This window comes from Takifugu flavidus, chromosome 11 (genome assembly GCF_003711565.1).
Source record: "Takifugu flavidus isolate HTHZ2018 chromosome 11, ASM371156v2, whole genome shotgun sequence".
NCBI lineage: Eukaryota > Metazoa > Chordata > Actinopteri > Tetraodontiformes > Tetraodontidae > Takifugu > Takifugu flavidus.
Window position 1 is genome coordinate 11,926,488 of NC_079530.1, and position 24,131 is coordinate 11,950,618.

A 24,131-nucleotide genomic window follows, 5' to 3' on the forward strand; every position below is an offset into this window, starting at 1 on the left:
CTGATATTAAACCTGGTTTACGTAGGCCAGTGAATCCTGGAGGCTTTTCCAAATTGCCGTACTTGGCCTTCAGCTCTTCTCTTGATGTTGTGTGTGGCTTCCGAACAGACCCTCCCACGCCGACTGTCCCCAACCTCTCGCCTCCAAACGCCACATCCTGTCTGCTCTCCCTCCTCATCTCCACGACACTGACGGCTTCCCTGCACCCCTAGAGAGACCCACGCCTGCCCCTCTACCCACCCCCCCAGCCTCTCCTTCAGCCCTCGCCTCCTCTGCTGCACCCACAGCGGATCCCTGTGTACACCCTGCTTCTGTACCCTGCCACCCTGCTGTAAGGTATGAATTCAACGCTGCACTGCCACTCGTAACATGATATAAGATGCAGCTACACGCTGTATGTCTTGTTTTGGATTTTGGTGTAAATGTCTGATGTATTTGTCCACTATTGAGGCTTGAGCTCGTTTGATGAAAATGTGCGTCCTTTCAACCCGAGTTCAGGTCCAATTACAGCATTAAATGGACATCTGGCGCCCTGATTGACTTTGTAGACTGCAAGAGATCAACTAACATGCTGTTTCTTCATTCTGAAAACCATAAACATCCTATATATTATACATTACGTTTCACAACTCCTTTCATTCTGTTTTGCTGAGATTAGAAAATAATCACAGTTCACGTCTTCAACTTGATTTAGTAAATTACTGTACAAGTTAAGATTGTTTTGCAAAGGAGTAAAACATTTATTTTATTTAGGAATGTAGCAGTCATAAAAATGAAGAGGTCCGTTTGGGACTAGTCACAAACAACAAGCGTATTTTGGTGTAATATTACTCATCATAACGTCTGAGTCCTCATCATGAGCCATGTTTATTGCACCCAGCACAGTTTTTTCTTTTTTCCACTGAGATGACAAAGGTCATCAGATTTAAAATATTTATTTTCAGCTCCCTTTCTCAGCTTGGTGATCAGTATGTTTGAGTTTTTTAAGAGCAAATGACTCAGCCACTTTCTGAAAGCGCTACCGATGTGAACCAGCAGAGGGCGTTTTCCCTTCAGAGCTCAGGTTTATATTCTGCCAGCATCTGCTGCCTGAAGCCTGCAGGTACATGACCCACAGGCTGTCACTGAATCTGCTACTGTATCAATTCTGCTCTTAGTTTTGCTATTCTTTATAACACCTCGGTTATATTCATAACTGCAGTGCAGAAAATGTGCACAGTACATTCAGAGCATGTCCATCCCCACATCGCTAGTTAAATGGCTTTTAATTATTCATGCGCATGTTATGGGTGTAACACATCTTTCTGTGGGGCAGGTTTGTGGCTGGTTGACACTCCTGGATTTCTTTGACCATCTCAAGTGAAGAAACTGCCTGCTATACTTTCATTTCATTTACAGGGCTTTAATTTTCATGCATTTTACGGGCATATGTAGCTGCAGTTCATCGATTATTTAAAATCCTTGACATACTGATGGAACCAGGAAGGTTCCAGAGTTATTTCCAGTTATGTTGGAGGTCACCCAAGTGTAGTGTGAGTTGTATTGGTTGCCTACCTTTGTTTTATTTTATTTGTTGCAAGTTTAAGTTACTAAATTAGATTGTTCTAGTGAGAGAATTAGTGACTGGCTGTTAAACAAAATGATTCATTAACTAGAATTTTCTTGATTTGGTGCAAAGCTGTCTGCTAATCTGGAGTGTGGAAGAAATGGAACACATAGCATCATTTCTAATTTACCAGCAGTACCACTTACAGGCGTTGGAGTTGCACATTTGTGTGTTCATGTGTTGAGTGATGTGTATTTAATAGTTTTTTTCATGGATATGAGTTTGTAGCTTTGAATTCCAGACATGTTGTCGAGTGGCTTATAGATGCATTGGCACTATCTGATCACTGTAATTAAAATAGCCAAATCAAGTGGTAGATTGACTCGTTAAGATTTAAAGCTGCTTCACATTCAGCTCATCCTTTTGTGCACCATCACAGAAGTGGGAACCAGGCTCCTCCACAGTGACCTTGATTTGTCTTGAGTGCTCTTTATGAATCTTTTAGAAAAACTTCCATCTCCACATCTTTCAGTGCCTTACCTTGCTGAATATTTTATATTTTTATTTTTGTCAGTCTACACACTGCAGCACAAAGCTGACGCATGAACGCACGGAAGGCACTTATACTCTGCACATACTGTGCTGCCCTAAATTCTTTACATCACTAAATGGAGGATGTGGATGGTCGTGGCAATCGATATCTTCTGTGTTGGGGGTTGTATGTGGGCAGTATTTTACTTGTCCCTTTAGGCTCTGAAGCATCGACCAGGACCATCTGAGACTAAAATTACATTGATAGCTTTTGTGAGCATCAATTAATGGACTTGCAACCAATCCCGCTTTCAGCTATGGTGTTAGGTTGAACGTGAGCACTGGTTTTTGTGTGGTTCTCTTCTTTTTAGTCCACCCAGGGACACGTTGGACACCTGAAACCACCAACTGTAAAGCTACTGCAGGCTGGAGCCGCTATTGTGATGAACCGTTGCTCCCAAACTTTCCCATGAATGTACAATAGATGTGTTCTCCATGTGTTTGGTCGCCCACTTCTACTGTGGTGTAATCAGCACCTTTTAAGTAACAGCTTTATTATAAACTGTAGGGATAGAAAACAAAGACATCATTTTCTTTTTTGTAAATTCTTGATCTGCTTTCATTTTGCTTCACTTTATCACGTCTTGGCCGTTATTCTTTCAGACAGAGAGCACCTTAGTAGTTAAACTAAAATTAAATATCAATGAATCTACAGCTACAAATCACACAGTGGAGAAAATGCTATTTAAATCTTGCCAACTGAAAACAAAGCAAATGCTGACGTGACCAAACCAAATGTCCGTGGTGCGTTTCTGATATTTCATGCAGCGACAGCTTTGATGAGCGTCGGTAAATTAGATCACCAGCCCGATCTGCTCTCCAGGGGGTTTGGTGCCGGAGACCTTTGTCTTTGAAAAATCGATGCACTCATTTGCCATAAAGCGCACGTTGGTGTCAAACAAAGAGTGATTGAGTGAGTGAGTGAATTTTAACATTATTAGTCTGGATTCCTTTGTTGTTTTTTTTTCTGGTCTCGTGGATTCAGTGGCTTAAAATAGAAAAATAATCAAGTGAGCATTAAATGCTGTTCGCCTCCATGCACGCGCACGTGCGCGCGCATTTCACAGAGCTTATTTACATTTAGCATCGGTGTGTGCTGGAAGCTTCCATTGTGTGAAAGGGAGGGACAAAAATGTTTTTCATTATGCAGCCCTGTGAATGACAGGAGGACTCGGAGGGACAGATAGTGAGGATGGGAGGAGGAAGCGGGTGACGGCAACAATGAGAAAAGCCCGTTAATCTTCCTGGTTCTGAGGAGCTGCTATTGTTAGATTGCCTCGCACAGACGCAGCCGCCGATGAGGGGGGAAAAAATCTTGTTTTTAAAGACACAGGAGGCTGGGGAGAGAGTGGAGGGGGAGGAGGCAGTGAGAACAGCAACAGCACTCAGCAGCCAAACAGAGCAGACACCTCACACTCGCTCGCCCAAGGCTGCACGGAACGAGCTTTTACGTGACCTGGATTTCTTTGTTGGATCCCACTTTTTTTTTTTTAGCCACCTTTATCGTTTCGATTAAAGCTAAATGATGAGGAAGCTGGAATATTAGGAATATTCAGTCAGCGGAGGACGAGACAATGAGGATGTGACAGAGGAATCCAGCAGCTCTGAATCCTTCACCGCTGTGCTACTGATGCGAGCTGGACCTGCTCCTCCTCTGCTCGGCCGGTGCTCAACTCCTATGACTCAGGCTGCCAGCCTCCACCGCCAGGAAACGGGCAGAAGGCAGCGGTTTGGGTGCAGGTGGATGTTGGAGGGTGGTCAGAAAGCAGGAGCAGACGGCTGAAGGGGGAGCCGCAGCTAGCTGAGGATGGGAGCCAATGAGTCCATGGAACAAGGGGAGGTCTCCTGTCCATCTCAAGAACACATGTGAGTTTGGCTTTAAGACTCCAGGTTCAGCCAAACCTTCAACTTAATCCCAAATCTTTGTAGCTACTATATTCGTTCCTTTATGACACGTTCAGTTGTGCAGCTACAGCTTCACGTTGTTTCCAATGCAACAAATTCTCATCGTCATCAAAGACTTATTCTCATCTGTGAATTATGGTATGTTTTATATTTTTGACCTACATTTGTTTCCATTCCAGGATTTTTCTTAATGTTTTTTCTTTGCGAGATGACAAAAACGCACAATTGAGCACGCTTTCTTTGTTTTTGTCACCTTTCACGATAGCGATGCGATGTTTAGCGCATGTGCACGAGCACGTGCTTAAATGTGCTTTGGCGGCCGTATAGTCGCTTTGGATCGTTTGAGATTCCCAGTAGATGTCGGAATTAGGCAACGCGTGGGTGCCTCTGGGATTCTGCTGGTGTGATGTTTGGCTTTTCGCGGGGTGAGGAAGTAGCGGTCACGCTGGGAGCTGAGGCTGGTGACGATGTAGAGATGGACCACGCTTTGTGCTCGCCAAAGGAGGTTATTTAGAAATGTCAGGGGGTGGGGGACCTGAGTCAGAGCAGGTATGTGATGAACTGAGCCTCTTCACTTTATTTATATCTCAGACCCTCTTTATTGTGTTGGAGCAAAGCCCCAGAGGGGGGGGGGTGCAATGCCTTCAATAACAATAACAATAATAATTATACAGCTGATAGGACTCTGTTCTCTGTCCTTGTGTTGCAGGATGTTAAGTTAGTAATTAAGTCAAGAGCAGGAGAAGGAAGCTCCCACAACTAGGTGGCATAAAAACACTGAGTGGTTGAAACGTTCTGCAATTCACTAAATTACTGGATGTGCTTACTTATATATATTGTTATATATTGTTTTCTCTCTTTCTCCCTCTCTCCCAGTAATCAACCTAGCATCTGATCTCGTAATCAAATTGAGAGCACCCCCCCACCCCCCCACCATAATGCTTTGCTGTCCTCTTATTGTTTAGTGAACCATCTGGTCAAAGTCAGCCTTATATTAGACCCAGTGAGGTATTACCCATAGGGATTATGTTAGCTTGACACTTTATAATCACGCGTCTTCTTCTGTTTTTGAGCTTTGGACATTTTTGGGATGAAGAGGTTCAGGAGTGGCGCTATGTTGATTGGAGATGAGCTGTTTGGAGGGAGATGAGATGGCTTCTCTTTTTGCCAAGTACTTTCCACTCAAATTCTGTTTCGATGACAACATGCAGACAAAACCACAGATGTGCACTTTGCCAACATCAAAAACTTCTTCATCACATCTGGGGGAAAGCCAAGAGGCACTTGTAAAATGAATCTATGGCAGATTATTGCTGTTGCACGTGTATGATGTAATTCAGTGTGATAAAAGCACAAGAGCGCCCTCTATCTGTCACACCGCTGATTGCATCCAGTGACATGAATGATAGACAATAACATTAGTACTTTTACATAGGTTTCTTTTTGCTGTAGTGTAGACACATGTATATTATAAATGCAAACTATAACAGTTGTTTTCCTCTCACAGAACTATAAGACAATGTGTGTCAGTCAACACACATAATGCAGATGATTGCTGACTAAGATATTCCTGCTGAGAGATGTTCTGTCTTTAATTATCCAGTTACACTGCACAAATCATCTTGATATTTAAACCCCCAAACCACATCTGTATATCTGATCTGTACATCTGCATGATGCAGATCATGCTCTTGATTATTGATCAGATCATTTTGAACTATTAATTTAAAAAGGTTACAACTGCTCAGAGAGCACAGTCATCTCCTTTAGTCCCTACGTGAGTCTTTCTCTACCATATTTTAGAGAGTTAAAGTTGAATATGTAGAGGCAAAAGAGGTGGGGTGTGTCTGTAAACACAGTTGGATTTGGCTGTTAGCAGAGACCTATTTTACTGTCTGAAATGCAGCATCTGTCTCCCTCCAGCATCTGTCTCCAGGCACCATGAGCTGCTATTAACTTCTTCTCTTTGTTTCTACTCAAGCAGCTTAACAAGGCTGCTCACCAACTAATGCTTTTTACTTTTGTTTGCTTTTTTCTAACAAGCAAATTATCAGAGTTGCTTTTATTCATCACATTCTATTGTTTTATTTTTCTTATCGTCTCCTCAGTTGTCTTAGATTTTAAACATGATCTTGATTACATGCTGGCCTTAAATGTGCAGGTCATCTTCCATGTTGTGGTAAAAAAGAACACACACACACCACACACACACTGGGCCCTGTGGGTAAGGTAAGCCTCTCTATTGTCTTTCCAGCATCATGAAACATATGGTGGGAATCACCAGTTACCATAGCAACCCAAAATGTCCTCTGCAAGGTAAAACCTGGACGCTGAATAAACTGGTAGTTACTCTTTTGTTTTTGTGATGAATTTGAGCAGTTTTTGCCTCTAGTATGAATGCTGCACATTAAATCACTGTTGCTGAAGGTCTTTTTTTGTACTATATATTTTATTCAGTAATGTGTTATGGCGCGTGCATATTGCACTTGGCGTGTTTTAGAAACTGACATAGTGAACCTGGTTCCCGGTGACTGACCCAGTTGGATTTAAAGTGTAGTCTTATCCTGTTGACACACACAGGGATTATTGCTCTCCTTCCTTGGTCATGTGCTGTTTTGATTACACCCACAGCAAACGAATGGAGGTGTTAATCCTGTGATGTGTCCCCAGAGATGGGCAAGATATTGTCTGCAGCTTCAAAAATGATCCAGTCCTATCCTCCTCTATGAGCTTTATGTCCCCAGTTCTCTTTTATTGGCGATCTTCATCTAGGAGAAGGTTGCGGGCTGTTCATTTAAGGGTGGACATTTGAATAATGGTTCCTCTATTTTAATGTATGCATATTATAAGTTAAGTGTACATAGCTTGATTTTGAGTTGAAAACAATTCAATTTACCTTCACACAGAGCATTTTTGTTGTGTCTGCTGCTTTTGTAGAGCAAAATCTGGGTGTGTGGGATTGTCCTCATTCCTTTTGTGATGAGATTAAGAATATAGAAAAAAGGGTAACTAGGGATTCTGCTGTATCATGTTCAGCAGGTGGATATTGTCTGCATTTTGAGGGAGCAAAGGCAGAGAGGAAGACCGAGAGAGAGGGGGGAGAGGGAGCCAGCAGAGAGCTGCTGATGAATACGGTATGCAGGTGGGGGGCTTCTGCAGCCTGTTTCAGGGGAAGACATTTCATTTTTGGAGGAGGGAAGATGGACGGCTCTCAAACGGAAATCGTGACCAGGAATTCATCTTGGAAAAGAGAAATGGGGGATTTTTAGCGCACTTTAAAAGCAGGAAAAAAGGAAATATTGATCGAAAGATGAAATGGTAGTCATCAGCAGCTGCGATGGCTGTATTTGTTAACCTGTGTGGCTGTAAAGGACGAGTTAAAGCCAGTCGGCCATGGCAGGGAGTGTGTGGCAGGCGCTATCTCCGCTGCAGTGGGCTCGCTGGGGCTGGGACACGCTGCTGGGAGGGGCAGGCGAGGCCAGCCCGGGCTCAGATCCGTCTCAGCGGCACTTGTGGCGTATTTCCTGGGGTGCACGTCATGATAAAATGATTTGGGATGCAAGGAAACCAGTCAGATGGAGGTGAGATGCGAGGGACAACTTGGATGCACCGATCTAATCTAGGTTCAATGGTGCTGGCATGGCTTTTGGAAAAGGCAGATTGTGCTTAGAATGAACCAATTTCCAAATTGTCACATTAAAATGTGTGATGTCTTTTGAAGTTTCTATTCCTCAGCAATGTCGTTGGACCATCAGATTATTTTGTGTGCATTAAATGTGGTGTCATGTACCCAAAAACACATGATCAAATATTACGTTTGCTATTGAATATTAACCCTTCTTATCAAATGTGTTACTTGAGATGAGCTTTATTGGGGAAAAAGGGTAGTTTAGCTCCTGCTCAAACGAGTTGGTGTCTCTCTTCCTGGTACACTCATAAATCAATAGTTCAATACATTTTTAACAGCCTTTAGCTAATGTGTCTATGTTTTGTTAAAGGAGCTCTGACTCTGATGGAGCATTTGAAACCCCAGAAGCTACAACTCCAGTGAAGACAGCTTCTCCTACTGAGCCCAGAAATCAAGATCTACCTTCTGAAAAAGGTGATATTGTCACTATTATTACAATGAATTACTGGTGTAGCTGTACTCTGGGTGGGGGGAAAAGGGGAAGTATGGCTCCATCTAGTGGATGAAGGTGGTGGTGTGACCTGGTTTGTGCGATCACGCCAGCATTTCTTATCACAAAAGAACTAAGGCTTTCCAAGTATCTTGCATTTTAAGTATGACAGGCTGACCAATCATATGAGTCTCTTCTTGTCACGTGGTTATTTTCCCTGTCTTTTTTTAAAATCAATCTCAGCCTGAGACTCTTGTATCTTATTTATAGTACAGTGGCCTCTATAATTGGATGTGTTGGTCAACTGCAGCTTCTTTCATTACATCTATAACCCAGTGGTAGTTTAATTAATGTTTTTTTTAACATTATACTTCTTATTTTCTCACAGTATCTGATGTCTTGGCCCATGATACTGTTTGTGATTTGACCTCGGACGATCTACCCTTGAATGCATCGCCCATTGTTTTTGATGAGGACAAGCCCATTGCAGCCAGTGGTACCTATAATATCGAACTTTTAGCTACAGAAGGGACAGGCCATACTCTGACCCGTTCCCTGAGCCTCCAGGGAGGTGAACTAGATAATACTGGGCTCTTAGATGGGTCAACAGCTGAAGACTTCCGTCCACATTCAGAGTCCTTCAGCGTAGGCACAGAAAGTACCCCCGGGACACTGCTCAGACCCAAGAAGGTTCGTCCTAGTTCCTTGAAGAAAAAGCCGCTGCTTAGACAACATTCCAACCCAGAGAGTCCGAGGGCAGCTTCGTCAGGCAGTACACCAGAGATAAAGAAGCGGACAAAGGCTCAAATTGCCACCCCTCAGGACGAAGTAGAGGCGTCTGCAACCCTCAGTCCTGGAGGGACCCTTCGAAAGACCAGGAAGAGTCGTGTGGAGACCCCACCTCCTGTCCCTGAAGAGAAAAGTATCAATCAGGAGACCCCTGTCATTACAGCTTTACCCCTGTGCCAGGAGGAAATCCCTCCCCCCGAGAGCCCCCCAGGCAAGCGAGAATCTCCCATTCCACCTACAAGCTCCTACAAATGGGATCCAGACAATTTTGAAAATATAGATCCCTTTAAGACTGGGGGCAGTAAAATTGCCAACTCTCCTATATTAGGTCGTAAAGATCCTGTGTGTGCACCCATAACCCCCCCTCCAGTGAATCCCTGTGTCTCTGAAGCAGAGCTTTGTGTTGCAGCTCCTTCTGAAAGTGGTAGTAACCCCGAGGAGCAACCCATCATCCCTAAAAACCAGTCAGTAAGGCTGGAGTTTGACTACACTGAGGAGAACAGTGAGACCTCACACCAGGCATCTTCAAAGCCCAAGAAAGTGGGCAAGAAGCCTGGTGGAAAGATGCCCCTGCGGAAACCGAAGCTGGGGCTGAAGAAGGCCCCCGCAGCACAGACGGAGCAACTGGACAACAATCCTCCAGTGATCCACAATGGCAACGAGGAGGCTATCCCGGTTCCTACAGCCTCCTACAACTTTGAACCTGACAAATGGGAGGACCCCAACTACAATCCTTTTGTTTCCAAGAAATGCATCTCCAACTCCCCCAAACTGCCCAGGCCATCATATTGCTTTGATCCAAACAACTTTGATGATTCCTTAGATCCCTTTAGATCATCAAACATGATAAACAACTCTCCTCCCAAGGCCTCGGCCTCATTTGAAATCTCGTCCAATGACTATGAAAATGACAATGACAATGACAACATTGGTGAACTTGAGGACCAGAATCAGAATAAACCTGCAAAGAAGAAGAAAACTCCTATTAAATCGTAAGTCTGTAACTCTAACGGGAGCCGACACTAATGAGTGTTTGTGTGTCATCTTCTGTAGGCCTGTCTTTGTTTGTCACAGGTCTTTTTGTGTGTTCTGCTGTTGTCCCCTGTCTGTCTCTCTGTCACCTGTGTCTGTGTATCTCCATGTGTCACAGGAAGTCCAGAGGTGTGTCTTCTCTATGTTGTCTGTTGTAAGTACAGGGATTAAGACATTCTCTCATGTTGACCCCTGAAGCAGCTCATGGCAATCTTGCTTTTTTCCACCTTTTTCATAACATTTTTGACCATTTTAATTAAAGGATTTGGGATTTTTTTTTTTTAGATAGAATTTATTTATGCAGAATACACACGTGCATTGGAAAACGGCAACTGTGCAGCAAGTTCATGGTGAAAATATTGACACCTTGTTGTTATTTCCATCTGTAGAGGTGTTTAAATGCACATTAGTTCCAGGAACCAAGGTTAGAGATGTAGTATCGCATCAGTGCTGCAGAGTTCAGTCATTATATTACAAACCACTGTACTCGTGAAGGACCCTGTGGTTGGAGACGAGTGATTGTATTTGCTAATACTGATAACGTGTAGAAATATATTTGATCCTTTGCGTTGTTGTGATTCCTGGTATTTAGCTTTACAGCTCCTCGTGCTCTCTGCGCTGCTGTTTTTCCTCACAGTATTTCAGGAGTTACATAAAGCAAGTGTCCTGTTCCGAGTGTCTTTCAGGACAAATTTAATAAATAAAACCAAAGCATGTCCATAAAATTGCAAGTTGTATTCCTGGGCTACAAAAACCTACTAACGGTTAATCCATCCATACCACATTAACACTAATGTATTTGGGTTTTGTCAGTTTCTGTAAGAAATCCCACTTAACATCACTTTACTCCTTCCTGCAGTTGCTTACAAATAACTCACACATATTTCACAATTTTAGTACTCGCACGCTGAACATCGGTGCATCAGTCCCTCAGTCAGGCAGTTGTGACTATGATTTGCCTTTTAGGTGTTTTGATCAAGGTGATCGTTGGTGCTAATAGCAAATAGCCTGTTTACGGAACATACTGAATCCTTATTTTTTTGTTTTTCTTCTCAGTAATACTTTCAGAGTGAAGAGATCGCCAAAGAAAACTCCCTTGTCCAGTCCATCACAGGTGTGTGTAATTCCCTGTACCTGTCTGCCTCCTCCTATCTCACTCACCACCACCGTCTCCTCCTGTATCGCAGGATGCCGAGTCCCCGGACGAGCCCCCGTCCCACCTGCAGGATGACCACGCCACAGACGAAGAGAAGCTGGCCTCCTCCACCAGTCAGAAGTGGGCCTCCCTGCATGACGCAGACTTGGACTCTGTGCAACACGATTTCCCTGAGCCCTGTGACCTCACATCTTTTGTTAATGAGAACAGTCTTTCTCCTCCAGCTCCAGGTGAGGTTCAACTGTCTCCTCATTTCCCTTTTGTATTGAAGCCTCCCACCCCCCTTCATGTCCAAATAATAGTACAACAAAGACAAATGGTGCTCAGAAGAAATTCAGGTTTAGGTAACACAAAACATGCAGCAGCTAGCCATTCTCTTCCATTCAGCGATACTATTGATTCTTGTTGTGGCCTGTTGGCCCAGTTCTCCACTGGCCTCTGACATTCAGGAGAGCCACCTTTTCTCATAGGCTGAGCCTGCACATGTGGGTCAGACAGGAACAGAGTGAATCAAGAGACAGCCTTGCCTCAGTGTCCGATCACATCGGCGCGCACTGTTAAATAGTTTTTTTAATCATCATTTCTACGACTAAAATCGTGCATTTGTGCTTCAGTACAAGATTATGAAATTGAGTACATGGAGAAGATTGGATCCTCTTCAGCTGTGAGTATTAAATCTATTTAAAAACATAGGATATTTCTAGAATATTACATTTATTGCTGAACACGTGTAAAATCATAGTTTATTTTGTGCTTCTTCTAGCCACTCTCTGTCAACAAGCCATCCTTGTACCTAAAGTTGGACTCTGTATCTGACAACTTCAGCAAGAATAGGGGCCCCCATGGATCTGAGCCCAGCTCTCCCTGCACAGGGTACGGCCCCTCCAGCTGTAGCTTTATACCTGTCGAGATATGCATGGAGATTCTTCTTATGTATTATAGCCCTTTCGGGGTCACACAGAGGCTGCTGCCCCAGCTGCATACAGGCAAAGGCAGGATACACCCCTGAATGAGCCCCCAGCTCATCACAGGGGTCTGTGTGAGCACTTGAGGGTTTAGTGCCTTGCTCAAGGGTACCTCGGCAATGCTCTGAAGGTGTCCTGGCACCTAATTTTTTTTTTATACTCAAAAATTTGTGTAATTTGCCATATATACTATGTACAGTGCTTTATGTAAAACACTTCTCATGCACACTCCTCTCTGCTTTGCAGAAGTTTTGAGGAAATGGAAGCGCAGATAACAGCAGGTATGAAGACTCCTGTGCTAAGCTCCCGGGCGGGTCCAGAGGGTTCAGCTGGAGATAAGGGCAGGAAGAGAGAAAGTGAGGCTCTGAACACAGAAAGGAATGAGCAGGTATGTTGTGCTGGGAAAAAAACACTTTGTTTTGTCACCATCACGTGAAAAAAAGTGTCAGTTTTTGAGTTTGTCATTTATATCATTGAGTCACAAGGGGGGGGGGTCATTCTACAGTCTTCTGGGAGACTTTACTCAACTTACCAGTCCCTAAAAAAGCCGCAAAGACTCGGCGCTTGCTTAGCCATTCTGACCCGTGCCCTCCTCTTCCTGCTCTCTGCCTAATCCTCCTGGTGCCCCTGTGGCCCCCCATACAGGGCCCATTGGAGGCCCATGTCCCAGAACAGGCCTTGCCAGATAGCCTGTCTGAGTGTGATGATCCCCTGCAGTACCTGGAGCCTGACCTGGCTGAGACCAACCCCACTGCATTTGCTCAGAAACTCCAGGTGTGTTGGCAGACTGCATATTTGCCCCGTGTTGATGAACCTTGCCCCAGGCTCATTGGTCTGTTCATGTGAACCTTTTTTTTTTTTCATACTACATCTAGAATTTCCATTTTAATTTTGTGTATCCTTGCACCTAAATTGCACCTTTGTCAGAATAGTGTGATTGATAGAGCATATAAATAGTGGACAGCATCACTTATTTACCCCCTCAGCTCAAGTGTCTGTGTGTTTTCCCTTTGCTCTCTCATCCTCGGGCCGCACGTCTCCCCACAAACCCCTCAAAAATCCCTTTTGTGTGCGGCCCAGGAGGAGCTGGTGCTCGCTGCCCTGAGGATAGAAGCTCTGCAGGTAGCCAAAAGCATCTCTCAATGCCCCTCCCTCTCTACTGTAACCCCCCAGGTACTGCGTTGACTTCTGCACCTGGTGTATGCAAGAGTGTGTGTGTGTGTGTGTGTGTGTGTGAGGGAGAGTGTACAAGAGAAACAAATGTTTGAGTGGGTGATAATGCAGACGTGTGCCAGTTGTGTGTGCATGAGTGTGTTTCAGCCTGCCCCTAAACACACGGTTCTGAGTGTGGCTGTAAGCTCATGGCCTGATCAACATGATGGCTGCACCACAACATCCTCAGTTCTCCAGTTCCCACATATAAAATCTCTAACATGGCTTCAATGCGTCCAGCTGCCACCCCGACTCAGCAGCAAGATCTACCAGGTTGATTCTTTTGGAACGACTCTCAGTTCCTCTCCCCTCTGTCGTGCATGTTGGGCAACGTGCATGTTGCCCATTCATGAGAGTATTAGTTGATCACAAATGTGATTGGGAATGTCTCAGAGTAGAACTAATTTTAGCAGCAGCGGAGTTCTTTTTAAAAGATCTCCAAGGCTTAATCGTTGATTCTTCCCAGTCACATTGCTGTTCTTTTCCCTGACTAACAGCACTAACAAAACGACATGTCAGGTAGGTACCAGTGTTTGATGAGTTTTAAATTGTAATCTTTAGAGCTTGATGCTGGTTGGAGGGTTTGTGATGGAACAGCACAGGTGACCATGGAAGCATAGTGAGACCTTCTGATTAACAATAGTCTTTTTTTTAAATTTTGAAGTCGATGGTGGACAGTTTATAGTCTGTTTCTGTCTTTCCTTTTCTCATTAATGTCCTGCATGACAGTCTCGACTGAAAATGTCTAGCACTCGTCGGTGGAATTTCAATGGTTCTCCCATATTCAAAGTAAGAGTGGTATCATAACCCCAGCTGTAGAGCGCCCCCTAGCGATTAGCAATGTTAGCTCTGGATATCAGCACATTGTTTGAAATAATGCAAGTATGAATTAAACCCTTTGCATTTTTTCTCATGTGACACTATCTAAAACTGTTGGAGTAGCCTTTTAAAAATTTTAATTCAAAAGTCATTTTTCTTCAGCTCCAAATGTATTTAATGGATTTTAAGTGATTTTTGCCTGTAATAAACCAAATAAAGTGACGTTTGCTGTGGGTTCCTTGTGAGGTGTCCTGGTAGAGCAATTTTGGTACAATTTACCAACCGAAGTGTATCAAATGAAAACCACCATTTGTATTTTTAAGTAAAGAAAGAATGTTGATGAATGTTCATGAATTGATGCAATTCTGGACAGGTAAAAATTGTGGGTGGGACAGATTATTGCCACAGAAACTGTATCTGTTTAATTTTAATTCAAGGCCCCTTGCTGTTGTACAGCAGGACCGTTTTAAAGTTGAGTAGCTTAATCTGTATAAACTGCATTAATATGGGAGCAGAAACCCAAACAGGAGCAGACTATGAGGATTTGATGAAGCCATTTCACCAAATCCTTTGATAATCCAGCTCTTCTGTAGATTAATTAGATTAGTTTCGGTGTTTGCGCGGACAACAGTAAGGATTATTTTTGAAATGTGATACCATACAATGTGCCGTTCCAGCCACCAGCACCTTTTTAAAGTTTGACCCGTTGTCAGTCGTGTTATGTTTTAGAGCAGAAGACCGACATTCTTCTAGTGGTGCTCAGTTCGCCCCCCCAACCCCCCCGTGCCCATGATTTAATCTGTATCAAATGTTTCCCTCCTTCCCCTCCACCGTGCCTGGACCCACAGTCAGTGGGTGATCCGTTCAGCTGGGGGCAGAATCAGACGGGGCTCTGGGCTAATACTGTGGCGATGGGCACAGTTTCATCCAATCATGTAGTGGCTGACCAGCTCTTCTGGAGCATCCCTACCCTGCCTCATTTACATGTGTATTATGCTTTGCAGTATATTTTGATGCAGTTTGACGCTGCTTTGCGGTTGGCTCGAGGGTTTTGTAAGAGTGTGTGTGGGCAAGTTGTCCCATGTTTGGTTTGTGATGTTTCCCTTCCTCTCTGTCATTTCTGCTGGCTTCTGGAAGCAGCGCAGGGACGTGGTATCTTCCATGGAGAACGCCGTGTCCAAGAGCTGCCTGTACTCCCGGCCCACGGACTACATCGAAGGGGAGAGTCCCCACTTGCCCAAAGATCTGGACCATTCTCTGGGCATAGCGCGAGAAGAGGTGTGTCACAAATGTTTGAATCCTCGTCGTGCGTTCCACCCTTCATTTGCCGTATTCAGCTTTCTGACACTTTTTCCTTGATCCTCAGGTTGTGTCCAAGGAAAAAGAAGTGCTGGAGTGGAAGAGGAAGTATGAGGACAGCCGGCAGGAGGTGATGGAGATGAGGTAAGTGGGATTTGGGTTGACATTACACCACAGCAAGAATCCAGAGCAAAGATTTAACACCGTACTGTTTCATTTTTGAAGGGGAAGTTGTCACAAAGCGCCCTGCTTTCAGGCTCCGCCTACTGTCACTGTTTGTCATAGCCAGTGGGTTTCTGCCACCCATAGCCTGGGGTAACTGCTACTGCTGAGGCCTCTGTTGGGCTAATGCAGCTCTGCAAAAATTTAGATACTCCCACACGTTTCAACAACGGCTTTCTGTAACTGTTTCTCAGACAAAAGTGCAGCTACTGAGCTGAAACTTTGGCCTCTGAGAGCAGGAGGTGGTTGTGGACCAGCTGGCTGCAGCTCAGTTGGTGTGGATAAGACGAAGCTTACTTCATTTGACTGATTGGACTGTGTGTGTGTTGGAGGGGGGGTAATCAATCCTCTTAACAGTGCTGATTGCTGTTCTTTAAAACAAGGCTTGCTATTAGTCAGGTGTAACATCTCGCACACATACAATAATACCAGAAACTGGATGTACAGTTTAAATGAACAGAAATATCCAGACAGCCACCGTCGCTCTGCCCGCGTCAGAAAAGATTTCTTTAATAATAGTGTAATGCACAGGGAGGAATAAATGAATGATGTGCTCTTGTTTTGCACAGGAGGATTGTAGCTGAATATGAGAAGACGATTGCCCAGATGATAGGTGAGTCTCCCTTTGAATGCTGAATGAACCCTGATGTCAGCCACGGGTGCAGGCTTCTGGTGGCAGCTTCTTTGGTTGCACTCTACACAATTCCAGCCCTCAGCTCTTCCTCCTCTGTGAATTGCTCAGTTTTATTTTCATGCTGGTAATTAAATGACTTGCACTCATCAAAGCGCTATCACCAATAAAAGAACTTCTGTCCCTGCTAACACCGGGCTGTCTCACATCTTGCCCTCCCAGCTTGACTTAACACAGTCCCTTTTTTTGTTCTGCTCCCATTTTTGCCCCTCACTATTTGATATTCCTGACAGGCATGCCAGGTGAGTAACTTCGGGACTGTACTTCCTCTGTCTGTTTTTGGCCCGTGCCCATTCATTAGCGAGGAGAGCGTCCATGCTCGCTGTCTCCATCTCATCCAGTGACATTTGTTGATCTTTCTCATCTTGTCTGTATGAGGCTTTGTTTTGAATGTCACGCCTGTCGTTCCCAGTAGCTGCTATACATTCAAAGGCATGTTAACGACCCTTTGGCGTTGTGTCTGTGCAGTGACATGAATGAGCCGTCAACCTCATGGCCCAGAATTTTCTAATTCGCCAATCTTGGGGAAAAGAAGACGAAATAGTGAACAGTGTAAACCGTAACTCTGCAGCCCCGTTGGCTTCATAACGGACTTAGATTTATTTGATCTACATTAATTTGCAGCCAGCGGGTATCAGAGTGGATCCGAACTTTTATTATGGGACTGTTGAGAAATTAGCCGTGCCTGGATTTACCAAGTCATGGTTCTCACCACTGAACCACGTGTTCCAACAGACCGTTGAAAGTCGCTTTGTCTGCTCCAGAAATGTCTGGATCGCTCCGGTGTTAGAACTTTCCATTCAGTTGTATCTTATGGAGGTGCTAAAAATAGATCCCCACCTGATAGTAAGGTGATTGTTTAGATTACATTCAAACCAACTTTGGGATTATGGGGGACTTTTTTTTGTCATTCAGTAAAATCAATATGTGTAATTTATTCAGGAGAGTTTGGATTTCAGTGAGGAACTGAACTAATGAAGGATTAGATCTCTCTAGATCGTTTTCCCCCTCATTGTTTTGATGTTTGCATGCAAAGCTGATTCATTAAATACATTCATGATGTTTAGAACTAAAAACTTCTCATCCAACCAAAGCCAATTCACATCACAGTTCTGTGTGTGTGTGTGTGTGTGTGTGTGTGTGTGTGTGCGTGTGTGCGCGTGTGTGTTCATCAGAGGATGACCAGAAAGAGAAGTCTCTTTCGCACCACACCATCCAGCAGCTGATCATGGAGAAGGACCAGGCCCTGTCTGACCTGAACTCTGTAGAAAAGTCTCTGGCCGACCTCTTTCGGCGTTACGAGAAGATGAAGGATGTTCTGGAGGGCTTCCGGAAGGTTAGTAGCTTATACAGTCGTAATAGATTATTACTACTGATAATAGGGCCAATGGCCTAGCCGCCTGAATGTCAGGTATTCTAAATTCTACACATTAATGTGTTCTTTACTTAATAATTGCATTATCTTGGTGCTCAGCATTGATCATGGGATGTTGTCCTGCTTCCTGCAGAATGAAGATGTTCTGAAGAAATGTGCCCAGGAGTATCTGTCCAGGGTCCGGAAGGAGGAGCAACGTTATCAAGCCCTGAAGATACATGCGGAGGAGAAACTCGATAAGTGAGCAGACACTCGCAAGCTTCTGTTTATGCTTCGCTGCTAATCGTGCATAATTACACACCGCTTGGCCAACTCGAACAGTGCACACGCGTGCCTGTTTCATTAATATTGCGGAGAGCTGCTGACCTTATTCTGTGGTTTCCAGAGCCAATGCAGACATCGCCCATGTACGGGTGAAGGCCAAACAGGAACAGGTGGCCTATCAGGCCAGTTTGAGAAAGGAACAGATGAAAGTGGACTCGCTTGAGCGCACGCTAGAGCAAAAGGTGAGCTCCACTTCCTGATGTCCCCGTCCAATGGTTTCCAAAAGTGTGAAATCATTCGCAATATGTCGATTTGTGTCACAGAACAGGGAGATCGAGGAGCTGACTAAGATCTGTGACGAGCTGATTGCTAAAATGGGGAAGAGTTAGCGACTGCATCTCACCCGGGTCCGATCTCAGAGTGGGGAAAAAGAACCTGATGAGCAGAGCGGATCAGATTTGCTTGACCAAAAGACTGATGGACGTCAAAGATCCCAATGGTCCGAGTTACTTTTCCTGCTGAGTTTGTGTACAGAGGAGCCGCAGGAATGGTCTCCTAACGGCTGTGTATATTTTTTTGATGTGTCAGCCAGTGTATTCTGCTTAAAAGTTTCCAATATCATATCATAAATGAGTGTGTGTTTGGAGAAAAGAGCATTGTTAAATTATCTATAATGATGTTGTTGCCATGACAGCCACTGAGGGAGAAGACTGTTTACCTGTTATTGTTGTTGTCTCCTCGTAGTGTCGGAGAAAGTCACAACTGTAGATAAATTCAGAGTGTTGACACACCGCCAATATCACAAAAACGTCCTGCATGTGACAGAAAGGAGACCGTGTAGTGACAATGTTTGTATATGCTGTAGGAAATTCCTGGTCAGAGAAGAGATTCCGGTGCAGTTTTGATAGTAAGTCCGTTTGACCTCTGCCTGCTTCTCATGTAACCTTGTAGATATTTGTCATAGCTTTGAATTTGTGGGACTATTTTTGGGAGTTTATTTTGATAAAAGCCAATTCCGATTGTGACTGTATCTAGTTGGGAGCAGGAATTTTGTTCCTGGTTTGTCCTTGTCCTGCCATGGCCGTCGTTCCTCTCTAAAACACCAGTTCTCTGCACAGCCACTGTACAGCATCTGCTTACAAAGTGCAATAAAGTATTCAATTACCAAGCGCTGGTTCCACTGGCGTTCTTTCCCACCGGAGCTCTTCTGTTACTGTGGCATCAAAATGGAACAAGGTTTGGTTCCTCGCTGCTCAGATTGATTTTATTAAGAATCTGGCAGTTTTGGCACCAGGTTCTTGTCCTCCAGGATGGTGTCAGATGGGGACAGGGATGATTTGAGACTGTCCACGGTCCAGGTGGGTGTGGCCAAACCTCAGAAGCGTTACGGTGAAAGCTGCTGGATAAGATCTCCAGCTCCTGCAGCTCCTTTGGCTGTTTGGATGAAGCAGCCTCCCAGAGACGTTGGCTCATCGGATGCACAGATTAAGCTCCTTGTGTGTGTGTGTGTGTGTGTGTGTGTGTGTGTGTGTGTGAGGGGGGGGGGGGGGGTCTCCAGGAACAAACAACCTGCTTTTCATTGTGCGATCAGGACGACTGAGGACTACCAGCACCATGACAGTTGTCCAGAACTGTTGCCTGCTCCTGTTTTCTCTGGTTCTTCAGGCATTTTCTAGTAAGAATACTTACTTTTCTTATTTTCTTTTACCTGTATCTTGTCCCTTTAACTTTACATAAATAGAAATTGAAATGTACAAAATGGATTTTAACAAAATCTTCACTTTATTTACTTTGAGTAAATGTCTCATGTTTTGTAGAATTATTGGCCTTTTTTTCGGTCAGTTTTGCTTGTTGGTGTTCTCTTAATTGAATAACTCTCTGGAGCATTGGCTCCCTCATCCTCTTCTCGAACCAGGATGCAACCCCAGCAGCTAATCCCTTAATAGGCCTGCAGGCTAATTCTTCCAGCATGTGTGTAGAGCAGCTGTACTCTGAGGATCAACTGTGGTCAACAAACGGCGGGGGGGGGGGGGGCATTCAGCACGCCATGTCAATGTACTGCAGCAAACGCTCCGAGGGGACCGTTGTTTCCATGGCAACCACCTGCATGATAATGCAAATCAACCTGGGCATTATTTATGTTTCAGGCAGAGAAATAATAAAGGTGTTTTTTGTCTGACTGGGACAAGAAGTGTGCTGCTACAAAGGATGCCTAAAGCCATCACTTTAAGTCTAGCTCCTCTTAGGAGCGACATTAAAGGCCATTTCTAAGGGCTGTTTTAGAATTTGTAAAGGCAGATAAAAGTTTTTTTTCCCCATAAGTTTTGAAGGACCTTCCAAAGGTCAGCTCGTCTGTCTTATAACCACTCCGCTGAGAGCACTTTGGAGAGGCATTAATGTGGCAGCTTAATCCGCCGTAGCTCTGGACGAAGCTGGGAGAGATGATTTCCATTATAATCTTGAATCCAATAGAGGCTCTTAATAACTGCAGGATACGCCCACACTCTAATTCACTGCTTTAAAATACAATAACTGGAATGTAAATAAATGAAGGATATAAGTGAAAGTGACTAAAATACAATGTTTTTTGCGTTGCAGCGATATTCTTGTAATTCTACAGTTAATTGAAGCACAGTGTTGGTTTAAGAATGACATTTTAAGACACTTATAGTGTTTTTATAGTATGTTATCGTTATGTCTCACATTACTTGTGGCTGTTATATTCCCGACCATTGATCATTCTATCTCACTGAATTTATAGTTGTAGTTTTCCACCTGTCATAATGATTTAAATGGTAAAGTTGACCCGATGCCTCTGCTTCTGTCAGGTGATGCTCTGCAATGTTACACTTGCATGGGTTCCAATAATGATGACTGCAACCGGCAAGGTTCCAAGTCCTGCCCCAACTACTCTGATGCCTGTGCGTCCGTGGTCGGCCACGACAGTGAGTCCAACAGGACGGCCTTTATCCTCTTTTATCAATAAATGTATTGTTATTTTTACAGTAGGTTTATTGGTATGTGCGGATGCACGTCTGCTTCTTCTATTCATTTTTCCTGTCTCTCATCAAAACTAATTAAGTGCACTTAATTTCACTATGCACTTTGACTTAGGACCTAGATGCTTACGTTTTCTGTGTTTTAGTGTTCCATTAAAGCCTTCAGTGACTGTGCTTCCCGACAGATTTAGGCATATATTGGTTTTCATAGTTTTCTATTTTAAGATAAGTAACATTGTAAAACGAAGACTTAAGGTATGACGGGAGGGTGAGGCATTCTGGGTACTGAAGTTTTCCAACTAAAAGCATTTTACAGGTTGGTATTTGTTAGAGCGTAACTGTTGTGTTGTGTTTTGTGGAATTCTCCTATTCCATCTTTAATTTTCCTGAATTATTTCTTTAATTCTTCTCTTTAATTATTTCTCTCTAAGGGATAAAATGGTTTCATTGACTTAAAAGCCAAGACGTCCTTGGTAGCTAGGCTAGTTTAATCAGCGCTGTCACTTTAAGTAGCGTCTGCACTTTGTGCCCACGTGACCGCTTCTGACTGGTTAAAGAAAGCGGGAGATTTCAGTTGTCTTGGTTACCTGTCCACATTCTTACCTGGTGTCCGGCTGCTTGGTGAGTTTTATTTGGTTTCTTACTTTTCTGCTGGCTTTGTCATCTGCTGTCATGGTGGCTCCTGCTGTGCTGTTGGGTCTACTTGGTAAAGATAATGATAAGTTCTGGATAAGTCTTGGGTTTGTTTGGTATACTTGTAGAACTGTCATTGTCTCCATGCTCCTAAACTTAAATATTGATATTGTGATGTTGTTAATGGAGATGGATTTGGTGCTTGACTGTCTTTCTGAAGCTTTAAATGTTTGTTCAGATTGCATTTTCCCTTGCTTTGGAATGTTTGATTGTTTGACCAGCTTGTAGCAAGGATGTCTACTTCCTGGTTTGCCCAGTGGTTTCTGGGAGCTGTAGTCCAGCTGTATTTCCTCTGGAGAGACAGAGGCTGCTGGGCTATATCAGATTTGCCTTTGAGACATACATAAATGCTTGGGATTTGCTACTTTGAATGTTATTAATGTGTTTCAAGATTTCATTTGCTGCTGATATTTGAATATGATGCATAATGTGTGAAGTATTTAAAATGCATTTGTTCGCTGACATCATGCTATTGAACTTTTATGCCCTATCAGGATACAAAATGAATTGGTCGCATTTTAAAACATCTGGTGTAATGCTGTTTAATATTGCAATGTGTATGTAAATGCTGGAAAGGTTGTGCTTATAATGCACATGAGTGAACCCTTGCATTTCCTGATTTCAGGTTTATTACCTGCTCACTGCACTTTGGAAATAAAAATAGCAAAAGTAGAGTAATATCCTTATAGTTTGGACACCAAGTTCCCCTTTCCGTGGGGAACACGGAGCAGTAACGTTCTCCCCATCGTGTTTGTCAGGCGGGGTGATGAAGTCGTGCTCCTACAAGTCGTTCTGCAGCCAGGCCAGCAGCCAGGGCTACAGGGCGCCGGGCGTCACCGTTCACTGCTGCTACAGCGACGACTGCAACGCCACCAGCTCGGCCTCGCGCTGCCACGCGTCGACGGCCTGCTGCCGCTCCTGCCGCTTGTCTTCACGTGCTTTTTCCAATAGACCTCTGTGGTGTGACACTCGCTCCCTCTCTCGTGCTTCAACTCACTGTTCAACAGACGCAGACAGACGGGCTCGGACCGGATCTGTTGGACTAAATCTATGATCAGATGTGCATTTTAATGACTGTTATGAAACGGAGCGAGGTGATGAATAACAGGCTCGGATCATTTCTCAGCTGACTGCAGTTCCGGGTCGCTGTGAGTGTTTCACCTGTGTCTCTGGGCTCCGGTGGTTCAGCAACGCTTGTTGTGCCGCAGATGTTTTCGTGGCTAAATATGGCACCAAGAGTTCAACCAGCTGGGGTTTCCTCATTAGACGCTCGTACCTGTCAGTCAAACATCTGAGAAGCTGTGTGTGATTATTCTGGGGACAAAAACACAACCCAACAAAACTCCAAGCATTTCTTCCTCTGCAAATCCATTTGAGCCGTTCACCCTGGTGTCCAGGTTGTGCTAAAATTTGATGTTAATCCACCTCGTTTAAAGTCGCTTAGAGAGCAAGCGCACATGTCAGTGAAATACTTACAGACTGCATATGTTGCATAAAGAAAATCCAGCTTAGGAAGTAAAAATAACCACTTCTACACTTCCCAAAGCTCGACTGGTATTCCATGACTTTATCACCTGCAATAAAAAAAGCCCACCCCAAATACAATATATATTGTCTTTATGTGACTCATCAATGTGTCATCCTTCATATAAAAACTCTGATTTTAATATTGCTCTTCAGTTTGCTGAAATTATTTTTAGTTTATACTGCAGGCAACAGCACAAATGTTGGTCACCTCTTTTGCTCCATACTAGCGTTTTTATACGATGCAAATACTCATTCGTGGCATTTAAGTCGATGATCTGAATTATGTGCATGTGATCATGTTTTTCCGTGTGCTTTTTTATATTTCTTGTACATGTTTTCAAAACGCCTGCTGGACTACTGCTGGAATCACTTTGAAGAATCTATTCTTTCATAAAATAAATCCCCGATGAAATGATTTGTTGTCCTTTCTTGGCCTCAACGTGAATCAGAAGATAAAAGCAGAGAATCTAACAAACACCTTCATTTGACTAGTTTGGTTTTACAATGTGTGCTCAATAACTGGGAAAAATACGATCGTAAGTATCCTAAAATACATATATTTACCATTAAATCCAAATGTAGTGGTAATACACATTAATGAGGCTCAGTAGGCATTGAAAAATTGAGTTTATTTGATCTTAGCTGTGCGTCTTCATGGACGCGTTACCGCGCAACAGCGCCGTCGTGTAGTTGACAGGATGGCCACTAGAGGGCAATCTAGCCACAGCGGAGAGCCTGTTAACTTAATGGACACAAAAACGGCATCGTTGTCTTCTGGGTATGAAGATATTTAAAGACTGCTTACTGTTTTCTCTTTGGTGACCTCAAATGCTGTCCGTTGACAGATGGGTGTGAGAGTGCGAACAGACTGCCCTGAGACCGGGTTTCAACGACCCCGAACTGAGAATGGGCCTGTTTACCTCAACCT

The 24,131-nt window shown here is 43.9% G+C and overlaps 2 protein-coding genes across 12 annotated transcripts in view; both read left to right on the forward strand.

Annotated features, from left to right (window-relative positions):
• The window catches only part of tacc2 (transforming, acidic coiled-coil containing protein 2), a 36,558-nt gene extending 17,406 nt beyond the window's left edge, over positions 1 to 19,152 (forward strand). For 4 of the 10 annotated variants that reach the window (XM_057048253.1, XM_057048256.1, XM_057048262.1 and 1 more), the window contains 18 exons: positions 109 to 336; positions 8,041 to 8,144; positions 8,549 to 9,941; positions 10,100 to 10,135; positions 11,038 to 11,095; positions 11,169 to 11,367; positions 11,752 to 11,801; positions 11,901 to 12,010; positions 12,349 to 12,490; positions 12,748 to 12,876; positions 13,183 to 13,275; positions 15,274 to 15,411; positions 15,500 to 15,576; positions 16,224 to 16,267; positions 17,521 to 17,681; positions 17,854 to 17,960; positions 18,106 to 18,226; positions 18,308 to 19,152. In XM_057048253.1, coding sequence (XP_056904233.1) covers positions 109 to 336; positions 8,041 to 8,144; positions 8,549 to 9,941; positions 10,100 to 10,135; positions 11,038 to 11,095; positions 11,169 to 11,367; positions 11,752 to 11,801; positions 11,901 to 12,010; positions 12,349 to 12,490; positions 12,748 to 12,876; positions 13,183 to 13,275; positions 15,274 to 15,411; positions 15,500 to 15,576; positions 16,224 to 16,267; positions 17,521 to 17,681; positions 17,854 to 17,960; positions 18,106 to 18,226; positions 18,308 to 18,373 — 3,256 coding nt within the window. In that variant the 3' untranslated portion in view covers positions 18,374 to 19,152. Of the gene's footprint in view, positions 1 to 108; positions 337 to 7,212; positions 7,624 to 8,040; positions 8,145 to 8,548; positions 9,942 to 10,099; positions 10,136 to 11,037; positions 11,096 to 11,168; positions 11,368 to 11,751; positions 11,802 to 11,900; positions 12,011 to 12,348; positions 12,491 to 12,747; positions 12,877 to 13,182; positions 13,276 to 15,273; positions 15,412 to 15,499; positions 15,577 to 16,223; positions 16,268 to 17,520; positions 17,682 to 17,853; positions 17,961 to 18,105; positions 18,227 to 18,307 lie in introns of those variants that run through there. The other 6 variants (XM_057048255.1, XM_057048263.1, XM_057048259.1 and 3 more) reach the window with 6 other exon arrangements.
• Positions 19,153 to 19,377: 225 nt separating this feature from the next.
• Positions 19,378 to 23,618, forward strand: ly6pge (lymphocyte antigen 6 family member pge). Of its 2 annotated transcripts, XM_057048269.1 has the most exons (3): positions 19,378 to 19,659; positions 20,813 to 20,929; positions 22,435 to 23,618. In XM_057048269.1, exons 1-3 carry the CDS (start codon positions 19,599 to 19,601, stop codon positions 22,728 to 22,730), a joined length of 474 nt encoding a protein of 157 aa, XP_056904249.1. In that variant the 5' UTR covers positions 19,378 to 19,598; the 3' UTR covers positions 22,731 to 23,618. The 2 variants fall into 2 exon arrangements, 1 of the variants encoding a protein (XP_056904249.1); XR_008952842.1 differs by lacking the exons at positions 19,378 to 19,659; positions 20,813 to 20,929 and adding an exon at positions 20,936 to 21,604 and having other exon boundaries at positions 22,435 to 22,811.
• Positions 23,619 to 24,131: the final 513 nt, after the last annotated feature.